The 18407-nt window shown below is 41.8% G+C and overlaps 1 protein-coding gene across 1 annotated transcript; it reads right to left on the reverse strand.

Annotated features, from left to right (window-relative positions):
* Positions 1-952: 952 nt before the first annotated feature.
* On the reverse strand, positions 953-17976 carry ubr1 (ubiquitin protein ligase E3 component n-recognin 1). The gene is made up of 47 exons (XM_061082403.1): positions 17928-17976; positions 15634-15893; positions 15244-15322; positions 14829-14939; positions 13585-13718; positions 13359-13497; positions 13194-13256; positions 12942-13065; positions 12731-12838; positions 12544-12632; positions 12358-12456; positions 12086-12243; positions 11900-11999; positions 11381-11509; positions 11097-11277; positions 10960-11012; positions 10739-10849; positions 10581-10646; positions 10396-10497; positions 10246-10309; positions 10034-10158; positions 9896-9948; positions 9700-9802; positions 9294-9342; positions 9028-9182; positions 8839-8938; positions 8637-8740; positions 7497-7577; positions 7050-7231; positions 6737-6945; positions 6544-6643; positions 6260-6412; positions 6073-6173; positions 5800-5899; positions 5567-5715; positions 5426-5481; positions 5241-5337; positions 5085-5152; positions 4749-4896; positions 4520-4607; positions 3914-4050; positions 3720-3828; positions 3573-3629; positions 3395-3472; positions 3146-3316; positions 2954-3055; positions 953-2461 (listed from the first exon to the last, which is right to left on the reverse strand). Exons 1-47 carry the CDS (start codon positions 17973-17975, stop codon positions 2320-2322), a joined length of 5235 nt encoding a protein of 1744 aa, XP_060938386.1. The 5' UTR covers position 17976; the 3' UTR covers positions 953-2319.
* Between the last annotated feature and the right edge of the window lie 431 nt (positions 17977-18407).

The following is an 18407-nucleotide window of genomic DNA, read 5'->3' on the forward strand; positions in this document are numbered from 1 at the left end:
ATCTGTTGTTTACAAATGTTTTATTGTTGCCTGCGTGGTATGGCTGCTTGTATATTTGCAAAACTGGACTTAAAATGGACTTAAAATCAAGCATGTTCAAAGAAATCAGTGAAGCACCATTATAACAGTATCACACGAATGTTTGTCTCCTCATTTAAATGTATCAGAAAATAGAGTCAAGAGTTTATAATGATTTTATATCAGGAAGTTGTAGTGAAGAAGTTACATTTTCAGGAATAGTGCGATTCAGCTTCAAATGAAAAAAGGCTTTGTAGGAGCTGGAAGAGCACAACGATTAATTTCTCTTTAGTTCTAGGTGTTTACAACATTAGTATCATCTTCATCATCTTTTCTCTGCATTTCCACCAGAAAATGTTATTTAGGTCCATAGTACACAATGGGATAAATACAGTATGATCATGCTTTCACAGTTAAAACCCTTTTACCAACTGATAACAGAGTTTATAGAAGGCTCAAACCATCACTACACTGAATCTCATGTGCCTCAGCGATGCCACTGTGTTCAAATCGTCGACTGAAATCTCTTTTTCACTGGGATGAGCTTTGAAAAGCTTGACAATAAACCTTTTCAGTCGGCTTTAGTGTCAATAGCTCCGCCAAGAAGGTCATGTCTTCGTCTGCGTTTATTTGTTTGTTTGCTAGCAGGAAGTAATGGCTGGATTATAATGAAAATTGGTGAAAGGATGCAGCATCAGTCAGGGAAGAATCCATTGAATTTTTAATTCGATTTAAACTTAATAAATATATATATATAATTGATGAATCTTGATGAAAAAAAGACGGCATGTTTGGGGGGCGTGTATGAAATTTGGTGCAGATCCAGATATAATACGGATTTAATGGGTATAACAGGGGTTTCTTAAGGGGACTGTTGGCCTTCGGTGGAGGTATGCGTGTCAGGTTCTTCTCACCAGAAATAAGAGCTTGGTGGTCAATAAAGTGTTTTTTAATAAAGTTCTACTCGTGTCAAATTGCTTGCAGCACAGCCTCTGTCTGACTTGGAGTGGTGATTGAGCATTACTAAAAAAAAAAATAATAATAATGGTGAAGAATGGCTCATTCATTTATTCTAAGTCAAGAAGAAGAACAAAAAGCAAACATCCTGTGCTGGAGCTCATCCTCTTATACTTGTTTGCAAATGGTTACATTTTTAGATAAAGTAAACATTGTTGCACTCTGATTGATTAGGGGGAAAAGGACAGTTCATGTGTAGACAGGCTTTAGTGTCTTTATTCTCCACAACCTGGAAGTCTCATGTAATACTGACTTACAACACAAAAAGGAAACAGAGAAAATGATATATTCACACATTTTTTCCTGAACACAACAAAAAAAAACAATGGTGGATGAAAATATATCACATTAGATGTTTTCAATAAAATGTACTTTTAAATGTCTTAAATAGAATATTGCAATAGTTTCTTTACTTTAAATTTTTGTTGCGTGTGAAATTATCTGTATTCAATAACTTTGAACAATTATAAAGAGTAAATATTTCATATTTCTAATTAGATTGACCTCATACCTTGTAAAGGGACATATTATCATCGTTTAGTATGGTATCATAGCACGTATTCTTATCAATAAATGCATCTATATCAGGAAGTTATGGAAGCAGGTGAGTGTATACTTCTAACAGTATTTAAACTGTTTGGAAAATATATCGTATAAATGTTTTATTAATAGAATAATGTCTAAATGTGAGCAGTAGCATTACCCGGACCATCTACGTTACCGAGGAGCAAAACCCAAATGTGCAGGACGTCTGATTAAACCTACACAATTTCCAAATGACCGTATCCTCCAGTAAAGTAAAACTCAACATTATAACTTATGACAAAACATTTCTAACACACAAAAAAAGAGAGAATGCAAAGAATTCACAGAATGAATCAGGTTTGAAATCAAATACATAAAAGTGGTAACAGAAACATGCTGGTGTGGATCTGATGTTTGTCTTTATTTGAATGAGCCTAGTTGCAAACAAGATGACTCGCGGAGAAACTCCTTCTCACAGCGGACAATCAAATTAAAACAAGGCGACTTGGGTTCGCAGGTTATCCTTCATCCTCCGCTACTCCTCTGGAACATCCCACCTCTCTAGACTCCTCTCAGGGCTTTTACGAGGGAGGGGCTGGCTGCTCCGGCCTCCTTTGATCGGAGCAGGGTTGTTTGCTTGTGTGTTTGATGTAATGTGTGTTTGTGTGTATATAAGTGTGTTGGTGCCTCAGGAGCACTGGAGCAGAGTGTGCTCGATGGCTGTGCTCTATTTCCCGGCCACCACAGCTGGAGCAATCATCACAACATCTGCCACTCAAAGGCATACATTACGTTGACCACTTCCAGGCTGCGGGCGATTTCCTCCAGGATGCAGTGCTGCTGCCACAGCTGGTTCAGCTTCCTGTAGCGCTCGGGGCAAAGGTGCAGTGGATTGCCCCTTCTGGAAATGACAATACAGAAATAAATCAATGAATCAAGGTTTTTGAAGAAAGAACCAACAATAACTGTTAAGTATTTCAATGTGAATGCTGTGGTGTAGAAGTACAAAAAGGAAATAATCAAGGTCTATAAAAAACTACAAATGTATCTCTCTTCAGGTGGAGGAAGTATGTTAATTACAGCAGCTAATATTTTTAACCTGTGGGGGGCAGTATTGACATGTCTACATTAGAATGGGGATATCGGACCCAAAAGGGACTTGATGAGTCGGGTCAGGTTCAGAGAAATGTTTTTAGAAGATATACGGTCATGTTGGCTAAGCTACCTACTTGATTCTATTTCTATACTGCATATGGCTGTAAATCTGGGATGGCATCAGGCTTGCTAATTGACTCTCAGAATCAGGTGGGTTCGAACCAAACTGTACATCATTTGCATCTCTAAGCAGAAGTGGTAACAAAGCACCACTTGGAGAAGCAGCGATGATTCTTACCCAAGGTGAGGATCAGTCTCTCCATAATCGTCCAGGTAAGGAGCAGGGTATGTGCTTCCTCGAGTCTTACTGGCCATCAGGATAATTTCACACTCTCTTATCCTGTCAACATGAAACAAGAAAGTGTCAAATCCAATAAAATCTAAAGACAAAATAATAATTTAATCTGAATATCGAGGACTGATGACCCACCTCAGGAACATCCCCACACCAGCACCACAGGTCGCAGCGTGGGCGGTGCACGCTCCCACATCTTCCCCGTCCAGCTGACTGAGACAGCAGGAGCTCTGAGAGCACAGCATGGCCCCACAGAACAGGCACAGTGTCGGGTGCTTCCTCTCGTCATCCGTGGACTTGGGACACCTGGGGACGAAAGAAGATTTAACATCCACACTTTCCTCCGAGAGATGATGAATGAAATGACTTTAACTTCCCACTTACTGGAAATGGCTGGCTTGATTGAGGAGAGCACTATAATCCTCGGGAAGATCAATCAAACGATTCCTTCTCCTGGGATATCTGAAGAAAGAGTTTATGGATTCATTAAAACCGAGATGCTTTTTTTTTTAATTACAAAATAAAAGTGGAGCCTTCTTTAGTACAAAAGACAACATCTTACCTGACTGTCTGGGTTTTGCCTTTCAGGGCTTTGGTTATAGCTGGGCTCCCGCACCACCTGAGGAAGACAAAACGTTGCCATAAAACTGCTCCCTTCTTCAGCCAGTTGATCAAATACCTTGGCCTTGCCTCAGTGTTGATCACTTACCTCTGCAGCAGCGGATTAACGGTGTCTCTGTGCTCCTGGAAGAGCTGGAACACATTGGAGGGTAGTGCCAAATAACTGCATAGTGCCTCCATCTGTCCTTGGGAGGTAACTTCAACAGATAAAAACCGTCAGCATGAGGGTATATATCATTGCACTCTATATGAAGATGATGAAATACTAAGAGTTTGACCTACCAGAAGTACTATAAACTTCCTCCGGAGGATGTACTCCAGTAAGGCAATTGAAAAAGAGAGCAGCACAGCGCAGGAAAGGTTCGATTCCTCTCTTCACTTTTTCTGCCACAGAGCTGCCGGGCACATCTGGAACCAACCTGGAGAGCAGAGCACAGAGCAACAATCTGAGGACACGCAAGCTGGTTTGATTACAGACAAACCTGATACTTATTTATTTATATACTTACTTAAGTTATCTTATGAAGAAATATCTGTCCCATTCTACCTTGTATATCAAACTGCCTTCAAATCCAGTGTTCACCTAGTTTTATGTCTGCATGATAAATTGTTCTCAAAATTGGGAGAAATATCTTTATTTTGTCTGGCACTAAATCAGGGAGGAATAATTCAACTCTAACTTTCACTGTGGGCTTTACAAGCTCCAACATAAACATTAGTTTACCGCTATGAAAATAAAAAAATATTTAAATTAAATTCTACAAGCGACTCAACTAATTCACAGATTTTACCCTACCAGATATTTAACCACATACATTATTTAAAATGTCAAAATAAAGGTTGTGGTTGTGTTCAGTATTATATCAGATAAATATTAGAATAATTTACCTGCCAGTGTGTTGTGACACGACACTGTACAGCTCTGCAGCTGCTCTCGCCTCCTCCGTCTCCTCTCCACCAGCCACTGGATTAAAATCTGAACAAGAAATTACAGCATTATTCAATCATCACATCACTCTAGTTATTATTTAGCATTCTGAGCTAGTTTACAAATCGTAATATACTATTTATAGGTAGTTGAATTTGTTAGTGCAGCTTGTATGGTTGAGGTTTGTACCAGTAGAGGACAGGACGACCTGGACGATGTGTGCCATGGTGACCAGGTGTAAGATGTGCAAGTGGTTGTAGGCAGAGCTGACAGCAGACGGCTGTAAGTCTACAGCCTCTTCCTGGTACAGTGAGGGTATAGACAACACCATACCCACCTACAAAAACAAGTACACAAACATTACATACACTGTCATATGGTTCTCGCACAAAGACCTGTCAAGTTAATACAATGGCAAATATCACCTTTAGTTTCTATCATTATGGGAGCACAAATGCAAACATGTCATTGATATCAGTAAAATGTAAAACATATTTAAAAAAGGAGACGATACCGCAGACGTACCAGAAGATGGAAGAAATCCACCTCCAGAAGGGACGGCTGGGTTTTTCTGCTCAGAACTGGAAGCAAAGCTGTGAAGAGTGACAAGGACAAATATATAATCATGACCGACTGATACATGAATAGAATGTATAAAGAATTCTTGGCTGAGCCACGTACCCCCCAGCATGTCTGTGAAGTGCCTTTGGATTACAGCCTGAGAGCTCTTAAGTCTCTGGGATGCTGAAAACTGAACTATTGCCTTTAGACCTGCAAGCTGAAAAATGGGGAGAGGAATATCACAAACATGACCATTATACAGTAATACAAGATAGGTGTGCACTTGTTAATATGTGGCATCAAACCTGTCTGTTTTGTAAGGATCCAAACAATGATTTGTCCTCTGCCTGCAAAATGTTTTCTGCGGAGACACAAATGTAAAGAGTTCAAGTTTTGTAATAAAGGATGAAGGCAGAGAGGGTTGCTTAATTTGCCTTGAGTCCTACCTATGGACTGAATAGTGAAGGCACATGTATTCCAGGCCATAATGGGCACACGAGGACACAGCTCATTGGGCGCCGTCTGCAGTCCCACCCTGTGCACGGTGGTGGCGCACACGACCAGCATCTCCACTATGCTGTCTGAAAACTTTCTCCTAAAGAGCAAAGAACTCAGGTCAAAGTGAGACAGGAAACACGGAACCTTGATTAATATTGAAGGGGCAAACAGTTTCGCTCACGGTTCTTGAACCCCATAGCTGAGAATGGATCTAAAGTCCGGCTGTCCCTGTCCACACAGCCCCGTCTCCGCCTCTGAGCTGTTTCCTTCTGTGCTGCTATCTGCAAGAGAGAGTATGAAAAACATTCACTATCTCATGTCACAGGATATTTACTGTCATCACATTTATTTGTGCCAATAAACAAACATAACCAATGGCAAATAATGAAATGCCTCGTTCTGGGCCTCAGCTGTACACAGAGATGCAGTTATTGTTTACTCCGTGTTTTCTTACCATTATCCTGAGTGACTGACTTGAGACCTTTAATCCTGGCAGAGAGGATCTGGATCCAGCGAGGCATGGTCAAGTGCTGGCCAATTATCTCTGCATTCTCACTACACACAGGAAACAATGATGTCTGAATATTTGTTTAACCAAGACCTCAGTGCAGATTGGCCTGATGAAGGCGGACTTGACTTACTAGTTAAATGTTAATGGTTCCAGTGGGATGAGAGGGACAACGGTATTGCACAGAGACTTGCACAGGGGACACAGGTACTCCCCGTTCTCCAGGTCGATGATCAGCTCAGCGTGCAGTCGATTCCTGGTCGTATTCTGGACTGCCTCAAAATATCTGAAACATATTGAATGCAAATTAACAATCAATATATCCGTTTAGCTGACTACATATGGGTGAAGAGAAGGATTGTCATGATAATATTTGGTTAATTCAAGAAAAATGGCCAAATGTGTTCCGTGACTTACTTCTGCCAACATATGGCGTGCATGACATGTCCACAGCTGCCAGTGTGGGTCCCTACTGACAATTCAGGAGGCATTAACAGGGGATATGTTGTCCCTGACCCTTTGAGAGAGACAGACAAATAAAATACCAGTCAGATTTCACCCATAAACCTTCAGCTTCCACTTGATAAGTGAGACGTTTGTTGCGACTGACCTTCTCCTCTGTTGGTCACCATCTTTCCTCTGCACTGTGTCAGCACCGTGGACCTCTGGACACAGGCCGTCAGTACCATCGCCGGACGCTGAGCCACCACTTCCTGCTCCTCCTGACAAAGAATGCAGGTCAGCACCTCCCTGTCAGCTGGGGTCGACCCTCGCTCTGGGCCGACGGCTACACACAGCTCCTTATGCTCCATGGCACAGCTAGAGGAGTAAACATAGCCCACACTAGAATTATTGGAATCCATTCGATCATCTTCACCTGTACTCAAAAGAACCGCATGGAGTTGGGCAATGGCTGTGCTCACCTCTCAACAGCTGTAGGAGGCTCTTCCTGTATCCCGCTGTCAGGCATGTTGTCATACAGCATCTTGTTGGACTCGATGAAGTTCTTCTGCATTGCCGACATTTGAGCCATAATCTTCTGACGGTGGAGTTTGGCTGCCTCCGCCTTCCTTTTCCGCTCGGCTTTCTCCTTGTCCTGAACACTCTGGACCAACCAAGCAAAAAAAACAAACGAGAGGGTGAGACTTTCCGGTGTCAGTAAGTTTCTGAAGTGTTGAGTATCTTGTTTAAACAAATGGGGAGTCTCATGTTTCAGGGCATGGTCGCATGATTAAGGTTATTTGTTGCTGTTGCTGGAATTTGTCTCAACGTCAGAATATTATTTTTTGGCAACAGGCAGCAACATAAACATACATATATTACATGAAATTGCTTATGTTTCACAATCATCGTACAGTGTTTTTTGTTACCTCCTCTGGCCTGTTTGTCTCCATACTCATGGATGCTGATGGACTGGACTTCTCTCTTAGGCACTTGACAATTTCAAACATCTAGAAGAAAAAAATAACATAAAATTGCTGTAAGATAAATATCAGCCTAAAAAGCTGATAATGAAAATGTATGGATATATATGAAACCACTAAGGCAAGGATAAACGCTTCACTTCCTGCGTCTGTCATGCTGGACCACGCTTACTAATCACGCATTACGGTCCACCCCATCAAGTTAGACGCCATAGTGAACACTTTATCTAAATCAAATTTAGTTTTAAAACGTGGCTTACCTCTTTTTGGCAGTAGGTGGTGCCATCGTTATCCCTATACTAGACTCATATATCTGTTCAGGTCAAAAAGACTCTTTTCTCTCTTCAGATCATATAAATCTTTCACCTTTGCATCTAAGACATTAAAGGATTCAAACATCACTGACACTGTGACTTAAAAGCAAACTGACAAATTATTTGCTTACTGAATCCTTTTAAGTGTTCTTTTATATATACAGCTCATTTGAGCCTATGATTTGAGCTGTATATTGTAAATCAGCCAAGAGCAGTTCATCAAAGTTTAAAACATGTCACTTCCTGTAGCCAGCAGGTGGCGCTGTAATTATATATCAATGGCTGTAATGATGAGTCAATATTGATATGGATCTGATCAGGGCAGTACTGTGAATGTGTGAATGAGGTTTGAGGCTGAAAGAACAATGCACAGAGAAGTTATAATAAATCCCTTTTTTGGTGAATCATCAAAATGTCACTCCACGGTCACACCGTGTGATGAAATCATATATACCGAGGTAGTTTATATCTCCATCTTGTGAGATGAAATTCACAGAAGTTAAAGTTGATATAATGAAAGCCCAAGGACAAGTTCATCAGACTTATTTGTTTGTCATGAAAAGACAAATGTCGCTATCGATTTTTGTACATGTCGGCCGATCTTATTGCCAGGGCGGCACTAGTCAGTTATTTTGGGGTTTTGAATTTCCTGCAAACTTTGGTAAGAATTTGAGCATGTCTAGGCCCTGAAAAAGCCCAAAAGGGAAATACAAATCCTTCGAAATACAATAGGCCTCCCACCGTAGGTGCTCGGGCCCTAATAGCAGCATACCTGTAGAGCCCATTTGACCATGTCTTTCTGAGCTTCAAGCGATGGAAGAGTCTTAATCTTGGACAATAGCAGGAACACAGACTTGCCGTGTTCTGACCCAATTCCTGGAAGAAAATAAGAGGCGCACAATTCCAGAGTCACAAAAATCCTAAAACTTAACAAGTGCATAATTTGTTAACTGTGATTTCTGGTTTTTACTCACTGCGAGCCTTAAGGCTGAAATCGAATGTCACTTCCTCCTCTGTGCTTTCCTCAAGCTGTGTTTTCTCCTCAAGCAACGCCTGACCAATCACATGGAGGGCCTGCGTGGAAAGGGTTTGCATATTGTTAAAAGCCTCACTGACAAACAGGACAGGGTAGAGGCTGTAGATGCGAATGTCCACATGCGTACCCTCTGGATCATGGCTTCTGTCCAGTGCGTCGCCCGGTCCTCTGCAGCTCTCTGAAGGACACGTCTCAGGATGTGGATGATAACGTCACAGCAGAGGAGACGCACGATGTTGGCGAAATCTGGGCAGAAGGCCGGGGGCACCGGGGGACGAAGAGCTGAGAATAAAAAACAAACAATGTAAGAGGAGTTGATTCATTATCGAGCGCAGTGGAGAAGATTTAGTGGCTACAATGGAGAGGCCAGAGCAGAGGAAAGCTGGTGATCACCTTTATCATTGCCCTCATGAGTCCTCCTCTTCTTCTGTGACTCTTCTGCCTACAACAAGCGCAAAATAAGAATGAAATTAACTGTTCAACAGATGATGTGGTATATTTTAACCCATTTAGACATGATGCTACATATGCATGTGTATACCTTTAGGAACGGGTGAGAAATTTGTGTGCTTCTCTCTTTAGAGCTGGATGAAATCTGTGCACCTTTTATGTGACGTCATTCACATGTGAAATACATTGCGACTCACTGAAATACTTGGGGTAATGTAATATGTTTATCAGTGCTGTTTAGTAGCTTTTTAGGGAGTTGTTTGTAAAGAATGTTTATGTTTTAGAGTGGGTTTTTATTCAGCATCTATGGTATTAATGGGTTAGAACTGCTTATGAGACATCCTGTTACCTTGCTGTGCTGGGACCTCGAGTAATGGTAGAAGAAAGGGTTGAATTCTACCAAACGCTCTTTTTTGACTCCATACAGTCCGTGGCCTGACACTCCTGGTTTTCTAAAAACAGAAGCAGAGGAGACGGATTAAACCCTTGCACCCCCACCCACACAGTCCGGATTAAAATCAAGAGCTATTTCAGTCTTTACGTACTTGAAGGTGGCCACTTTAGAAATCACCGTCTCCAGGCCTGTTTCGTGGCTCTCCTGAATAGAAAACATTTTACACTTGTTCATAACACTGAAAACTCATTTAGTGAAATGAATTTAGATCAGGCATGATGCAACTTACATTCTCTGGAAGGCCTTTGACCAGGCTACTATGAGCCATTGGCTCGATGCACAGCAGGTGGACGACCTCCCTCATCGTCACATCCTCTCTGGTCACTTGACTGATCCCGGGCACAAAGCGCTCACCTGCAAACAGAGCACGGGTCAGACGCTATATTGTCATTCATATCTAGCTGAGTAATCATATTTGATGAGTAGAATGAGACACTGCACCAACTACGACGATCAGCAGGTACAACATCTCTTCCGTCAATCGATTCCACTGTACCAGCTCGTCCTAGAAAATTGGTTGTTTTTTTCATTTGTGCGATTAAGCTTGGAGGCACAACATTTCTTTTTTCTGAATGAAAACTAAAGTGTTACCTGGTCTTTGCTTGAACAACTTCCGTTAAAATAATCAAAGAGCTCGAAACGCAGCAGGATCAGCATGAGGAAGTGGTTGGGGTCCATCTTGGAAGCAGCTATCTGTAAACCATGTGTGGAGAAGATCGTATGTTAGTACATTATATATTTTAACCCTAACCCTGTTATGTCTGACTGCTACCCACCTGAAGCATGAGAATGTCCTTGTCGTACATCTCATCCCTGCATTTTACATCCTGGTAGTAGTAGACCTGTTCGTATGAAACAACAACAGTTCGTTTATTGAATAATAACAAATAGCGAATGAAAATAACATCTCATGCATCTAGAGAAAGCAGCATACCTGGCTGACCAATGAAAGCCCGTTTCTCCGCCACATTTCTGCTGAGACCTGAGCAGCCAGCACCACACAGCGCAGAGGATGTTCCACCAGCTGGGTGAAGTCATAGATCTCCTGCAACAAAAAGAAACATTACTATATTACATATATCTGATACATGTGGTGCAGGTTTAAACTTTTCTTTCATAATGTGGATGCAATGTCATTGTTTCCCCATCACTTACAGGATTCTCCAGATGCTCAATTGCTCCTGTTTTGCACAGAAGTACATACAAGCCTGTGGTTCAGAATAAACAGAGTAGTAAGTTTACAGTTTACAGGAAAATATTATTTTGAAGAGTCTCAATATGAGTTTTCCTACCAGCCAGTAGTCTGGAGATAGGCAGGTGTATGCTGACAGGCTCCTGAGACACTTTGTAAGGGCGAACATTGAGAATGTGTTTGCACATGTAGAAGTCAGTGGCCTCCCTACGGAAGGGCTGGTTATTGCGCTGCATGAGGTCTTTGTGGCACTCCTTAAATGCAAGCAGCAAGATCTCGTCCTGAAAGGGCAGACATAATTAATAACTGAATACAGCAGTGACATAATGCTTCCCTCTATAACTGTGAGGAGGTTTTATTGTTAAAAAATTATACATAACTCACATCAGAGGAACACCAGTCCTGAAACATAGCAAGAATGTGGCGCAGCTGGATCTGAAGAGAAAATCCAGCTTCCCACTCTGGCTCTACTGCAATATGTTGCCCAAACTGGCGCTTCACCTCCTCCATACCCTGAAAAGCAAAGTGAAAAAACTGGTTTGTCTATTTACCATAACTTGACAGTTGTTACCTCCCCCAAGGAGGTTATGTTTTAACCCCCATCCGTTTGCTTGTTAGCAAGATTTCGCTAAAACTACTGGACAGATTACCACATAACGGGTGGAGGGATGGGGTATACTGTAGCTCAGGGGAGAACCCATTAAAAAAAATCCTGATTGAGATCTGCACCAGGAGGTTTATCACTCTTTTGACAGATTTCCCAGGGAATCAGTCATGGATCTTGATGAAAACAATCGGCTTATTTAAGGGACTGTTGGGTGTGAGTGTGTGAAATTTGTTGCCCCATGATTAAATTCAAGGGGACTCGGAGGAATGCGCTCTACCAAGTGCCACTTTAGTTACCTGCATGCATTTGAGAAGCCCAAGAAAGACTCTGAACCCCTCAAAGAACTGTATACGCAGCTTGTCAGTCCATGTTGAGGGTTTACTGATCAGAATATATCTGAGAAGAGAAAAGTCACATCTTTAACAAGGAATCGAAAGAGTCAGGACAAACTTGTTTGTTATAACTGCTGCCTGCATAATCACCTGAGGTCGTGGAAGATGACCTGGATGCGTGCAAACTTGTCTGAGTTGTAGCCGAGGAAGAAGAAGCGATTGTTGTCATCCAGGTGTTCGCGCAGCAAATCCATAACGGTGTCGACTACCACCTTAATGACATTGCCCTCTTCAATCAGCTGTCTGGCCTAGAGAAGAGATTTGAAGTTAATAGATGGCACTCAAACAATCTGTCTGCATGACAGTCAAAATATTAATGATATGCCATACCTACACTACGACATAATATCGAGAGAACATACCAGTGTGGGTACAGTGAAGATTTGTACAGACAGAGCGGTGATGGATATATTCCTCTCATGGTCATCATTGATGAAATCCTTCTGCAGCTGCTTATAGTGCTGAAAAGATCAAGACAGGATATGTATTCAATAACCTTATAAAGATTTCCTAACAGTTTTAGAACTATTAATTCAATGTTCTTTTACCTTTGTAAACTCGATTGCAAAATGCCTCTTGAACTCTGTCTCCATCAGCATGCTGCAGAAAATCAGCTCATGTACAATCTTGCGAGCTCCTTTGGAAAACAAGAAAAAATGTCTTGTTAGTGTCACAAAGAATTGAGTTTAGATAAACCTACAACTCTGTATGAAAATCAAACTCCAATCTACTCGCCTTTGTACATCCTGGCGTCGTGCAGCATGAGTTTGCTGATGAAACACGGGAGGTCTCTATCCCGGTCTGGCTCAAGTGCCACCTGACAGAAAGCCTGCCTGAAGCCGGCTGCACAACAAACACACAGGTTCACATGAATACACATGAATATTCAAATGAACGTGTACGATTAAGCAGTGTAGTATGGTGTTGTGACGACGGCAGCAGTTACCTGAGTAACCGATGATCTTTTGGAACCAGCAGCCGAGACGCAGGGCAAAAGACTGATGAGCCATGACGGCAGCGTGAAGGATCTCCACGCGCAGAGGCTGCAGGGAAATGTGCTCCGAGTTGGACTGTAACACGGCAGTAAAAAAGTTTTAAAAAACGGAACAATGATGAACTTTGGCTCAAGACTAGATACAATTCCAAATTTCTAAATGAGCTTTTAAAAATAGGTGTAGAGTCAGTAGCTGGTATTTACCCTGATAAGGTCTTTTGCTTGCTGACATGAGCGAAGGGTTCCTCTCTTTACTGCACGCCGACCCTGTGCAAGAGATGAGAGTGCATTAAGAGAACTGATTCAGATCAACTTCCTTTTGACAGAAATGTAAACGGAAAGTCAGAGAAGATAAAATCATTATTTTACCTCCTTGTCAATAAGTGCTGTGTGCGTCTGTGCTTCAGCCTGATCACAGTTGACAGAACGCTGCAGGGTGTAGATGACATGGTCGTACGAGTGGTGCTCGTCGTTGTACAAAACACAGTAGTATGCATTTTCTTTTTGTCTGCATGGATGGAGAAATATAACATCAGGGTTGAGCTGTGTGCTTATAAATATGCAATTGTGAATTTCCAAGTAATCTGACAGGTACCGGGGCTGGAGCTCCGGTGGCAGATCAAAGCTCTCCTCCCACACCAGGAAATCTGTGAGGTATTGCAACAGAACCTGGAACAGCTTCTCCGCACGCCCATAGAGCTCAGGCTCCAGCTGATGCACACACTCATCCTGCACAAGATCAGAGAATCGCAAAGGAATCACTATGTAGAGCAGTCTCAGGAGGTGTCTTGCTCCAGAATCCAGACCCTTTGTCACATCAACGTGACAACAAGTTTCTGCAAATTAAACATGTGTTTTTTCCCCAAAATGAGATAAGAAAAACATCTTTAACCCAAATATGCATCACAGAAACACAGAAACTGTAGCCAAACTGGAAAAAATGCCTTCTACAACCTTTGCTAATTCCCCATTTCCTGTGTCACAACTGGTGACACAGTAAAATGACAGAGAACTAGTCTAAACATTTTTCTTAAGAAGAGACAAACATGCAGCTGACCTGGTCACAATAACATCAAATCCCCTGAGAGCAAACATTCCACATGGCAGCTAAGTATTTCATACAAATGTCTGACATTTAACACACAAACTAAACTGAACATACAGTGAGCCTGTGCATTTACAGTACACCAGTCAAGACTTCACTCCGCTGTGTGAGAATAAGCGCTTTGGAATCTACCACAATCCAAACAACAAGAGGTCTGACACAGAATGATGGGTTTTCGTGTTCAGCCTGGAGAAGCAATTGTGGTCATGTGGTTCAGATCTGGTGTAGAAAACACAAGGCAGCCTGCCAGAGCGGGGCCAGTGATGACTTTGTTAATGCAGGCACCTGCTGTTTATGGAAAAAAAGACAGAGCCGTCAAGCTCTATGTCTGCTCAAAGCCCCTGAGCGTGATCTTATCGGAGGAAAGCCCAGATACTGTGATCAGCAAAGAAAGGCCAGACAAACAACTGCTCAACAACCAATCATCACGCTGTGTTCCAGCAGCAGTTTGGTAGGAGAAAGTGTCGACTGAGCACATCCCTGCACTGTTCAGCCATGATGTCACACCAACTGTTTTCCACCAGCTTACTGTATGTACACGTTATCACCCTCCCCATCGCTTAACCAAGTTGTTTATTTTCTGTGTTATTTTCTCATTTCCGTAGCGAAAGTCACATGCGAGAGAGCAGCACCCACAACTAAGATGAGAAAATAAGCATTCTGGGGTACACTGACACAGAATGGGACATGTACACCCCTCCCACATCCCTCTTCCGCTCTGTTATGCAACTCACCGTTACCATGGCAGTGGCTGCCCCTGGGTCGTGTTTGGAGCAACAGGGGCCAATCTTCCAGGCCTCTACATCCCCGCAATCACAGAACCCCCCTCCTGATGACGCATGCATCTGGGAATATAAACACACATACTGTACTGTCACTGACAGGATCTATCTTCAACAATAGCTGTAGCTGTGGGAATCCATGACTATGGTATAAAAATCCTATAATAATTTATAATTAAACAAACATTGATCTTTGTGGATCAACAAATATGTTGTATATTTTCCCCCAATGTTTAACGGGTATACTGGAGAATCTTTCAGTTGATATTTTACTGCACTGAATATTACAGAGGCTTGACAAGGGATAATTAAGGAGGCTTTATGTGATGTAAAATTCAAAATCTATAAATATACAGGTGACACCTACCTTGTAACGATGGCTTTTGTGTACACTATTTTGGAAGCAATCCATGCACAGAACACAAGTGGGATCTATTGCACAATCCCTGTGGAGGAAGTACATTTGTTATTGTCAAGAAAAAAGTATCATCTGAGGTTGAAGATGTGAAACTACAGTCAGGGTTGTTCGCTGTAATCAAACTGAAATGCAAACACAAACTGACACCTGAGAGCTTCTGCTCATTAAATATGTATTTCTAAAACTTAGCCTAAATACTATGGTATTATAACTTAAATATATTCAGATAATCACCAAAACAAGAAATTTTCACCTACATCTCAACATGAGTATTTGATCATTATTTGTGTCATTATTGAAGTTGTAGCTCTTTTATAACAGAAGATCATAGGGTCAGACCTGCAAGAGTAGACAGTCTCTCCCTCTTTGAAGACACGTCCACAGAGCTGGGAAGAGGCGCTGTCATGCTGGAGCTTCTCCAGACCCTCCTGAGGATCTTCTCCAAACAGGAAACACTCCAAAGGGAGGAAGAGTCGGCTCTGAATGATCTCCTCTTTCTCCTGAGGGCCGAAGTCTTTCTTCAGGCAGAAGATCTGAGGCACCTGCTCCCTCAGGTAGCGGAGCAGCTCCGCCCTGCTGTCTGCAGCCTCCAGCCATTCCTGAGGACAACAGAGAAGAGAGAGACAGGGATTAGTCTCTATTCTCAAAGTAATATGCTAATTAATATTTACCTTGAGCAAGCGTTAGATAGTAATGGATTCTATTTGTTCAAAATTACGTAATATTCCGAGAAAAACAAGTAACTATAATCAACCAAACATTCATCAATCATTACTTTTGAAAAACATGTGTAATTGGATCATATAAACCTTACTATGGATTACCATTTTTAAAAGGTTAAAGTTTATTTCCATGATAGTTATGCTGTTAACTATTGAAAATGCACGCAAAAAGCTAAATGTGTAGAGATGAAAGAATATTTGTGGAGAAAATGTGTGAAGCTCTGTCCATTTATTCAGAATAAGGTGCAATATATTCAATGTTTTATGTATAGGAAATTGTTTTTTTATAATCCAACAAGATCGGGTTAGTAATAATAACAACATGTCATCTATATTCAGTACCGAACTACATTTCAATGTAATACGATCAGACCCCACCCTGCTGAGGATAACACTAACACATTCTCTTTGTTTGTCGCTTGGCTGATGCAACAAAGAACAAAAATTTGCAGTTGTTTCTGGTAACTTAAGCCAATGGTAAGGAATTAGTCACACTCTTTCCTCCTGTTGAATTACAGAAGTTTTGACACTTCTTGTATGAGCTGGCAGCTGAATGAAAAACACAAAGTGCAGGCACAGGCTTGTTGAAGTGGCCTGATATCTGTGTGGCAAGAATTATAAATACAGTTATCATCCGCGTAGCATGTTATAAAGCAAAAAGTTACCACAGAAAGTGTTACAAAAATGTTGCTTTGATTACCATTCAAAACTCACCTAGTTACTGACAGGAAACTAGATTTCTTTGGAAATTCAATATTAATGGCCACCGGAAAATGTTCAGAGGTGTGGCGCAATCAAATTTACATAGAGGTTAAACAAGTGGAGAATACTGTCTTTGAAGTAAATGTCAGCTGCCAGTAGTAATATTTTTATTGAGCCCACAGCTATGAGGAAATAAACTTGAAAATGTATTGCCACATCTAGAGTTGATAAGAATCTGTCTAGGCGAGCTAAACCAAACAGAAGCGAACAGACAAGAAAGAAATACACACACACACACTCAAAAAGACACAATAGAGTATAAAACACAGGAGTAAAATATGAGCCCTTAAAAAACAATGAAATAATAAATCCTAACTGTTTAAATGAATAGGGCAAACATTGAAAATAAATAAAACCTTCAATTGCAAAAAATAAATAAATATAAATTTGAAACCATAATCACTGTAATTTGTGTGTACATATATATATATATATATATCGTATGTACCATATACAGTCTATGGTATGTACACACACGTAATTGTATTTCTACTGCATTTGGTTTGTTGTCGCAATAATGATGCGTTTGTTTCACAACATTAACAACATTAATGGCGGCAGTGACATCATGTACGCAAACTCGGTCAACCACAGATTAAATCATTTTAATAGTTTCCAGTGATGGCTCGAGTTTAAACAGATCACGTCTCTACCAACAAAAACAACACCCGACGTGTCCGTGTCCCGCACTTCCTCAGTGAACTCGACCCACGGTTGTTTTCCACTGACACGACCCTGCGGGAGTGTGAGGAGCCGACAAACGTCCCAAACTCAACGGCTAACTCATGTTGAGGCAATTGGACAAAAGCGAGCGACCCAAAACACCAGCGGCTGGAGATAAACACAGCCCGGACAGCACTGACACATCTCCCGCTAGCTTCCTTATCTCATCCCCGATAAGACCTGGCTCCAAACCCACGGTCACACACGGGCTGTCTGTGTTGTTGAGGACAATCCCTTCGCAGAGACTTGTTAGTGTGAGGCGGTTAGCATGGGAGCTAGCCGCCGCCGCTAGCCCGGTACGTGTTATTCCCCCTCAGTTCGACGCGGGGCCGTGTCGTCCCGGGGAACCGACACGTTTCACCCCGGTGTTGGGTGTCGGGGTCACGGGGGTCGCTGTCAGGTGTAGTCGCTGTGGGGAAGTACTACCTTGCTGGGGTCTTGCAGTCCGTCTGAGGATCTCTCACCGTCCGCCATGTTCCATTTGCCGTAAAAGAGGTGTCGCTAGGAGACTGTTCCCCTTGTAATCAAAACCTTTTGCGACGCTGCCAGACCAGAACCCCCGATCAGTACCAGAGACATATAATCAATCACTATTTAGTTTATTGATCACATTGGACGTTTTTTTTTTTTTTTTAAACGAGTGTATTCACATTTGTAATCTGTCTCTTGTCAAAAAAGACATATTGTAAACAAGAAAAATTCCCTGACGCGCCCTCTTGTGGTGGTTTAAGGTTGTTTTCAATGCTGATATATCCCGGATATGCTTTAACAATAGTTTAAAAGCAACAGTGTGTGCAATCAGTGTGTTTGTGTTGATTATTTGTGCTGTGTAACGCTGTGTGTTATTACTGTGATGTGGTATAAATGTACTAATCCGTATATGGAGGTTTGAAAGGCGGTGTAGCA

Source organism: Limanda limanda, chromosome 12 (genome assembly GCF_963576545.1).
Source record: "Limanda limanda chromosome 12, fLimLim1.1, whole genome shotgun sequence".
In the NCBI taxonomy this organism is placed as follows: domain Eukaryota; kingdom Metazoa; phylum Chordata; class Actinopteri; order Pleuronectiformes; family Pleuronectidae; genus Limanda; species Limanda limanda.

What these genes read in the sequence shown, in the direction of transcription:
- ubr1 (XM_061082403.1), bottom strand. Translation starts at nt 17,975, where the DNA reads ATGGCGGACGGTGAGAGATCCTCAGACGGACTGCAAGACCCCAGCAAG. An exon ending in AGGACATTCTCATGCTTCAG is followed by an intron (nt 10,498 to 10,580) that starts GTGGGTAGCAGT and finishes CATGGTTTACAG; the next exon opens with ATAGCTGCTTCCAAGATGGA. An exon ending in TGGATTTCTTCCATCTTCTG is followed by an intron (nt 4,897 to 5,084) that starts GTACGTCTGCGG and finishes TTGTTTTTGTAG; the next exon opens with GTGGGTATGGTGTTGTCTAT.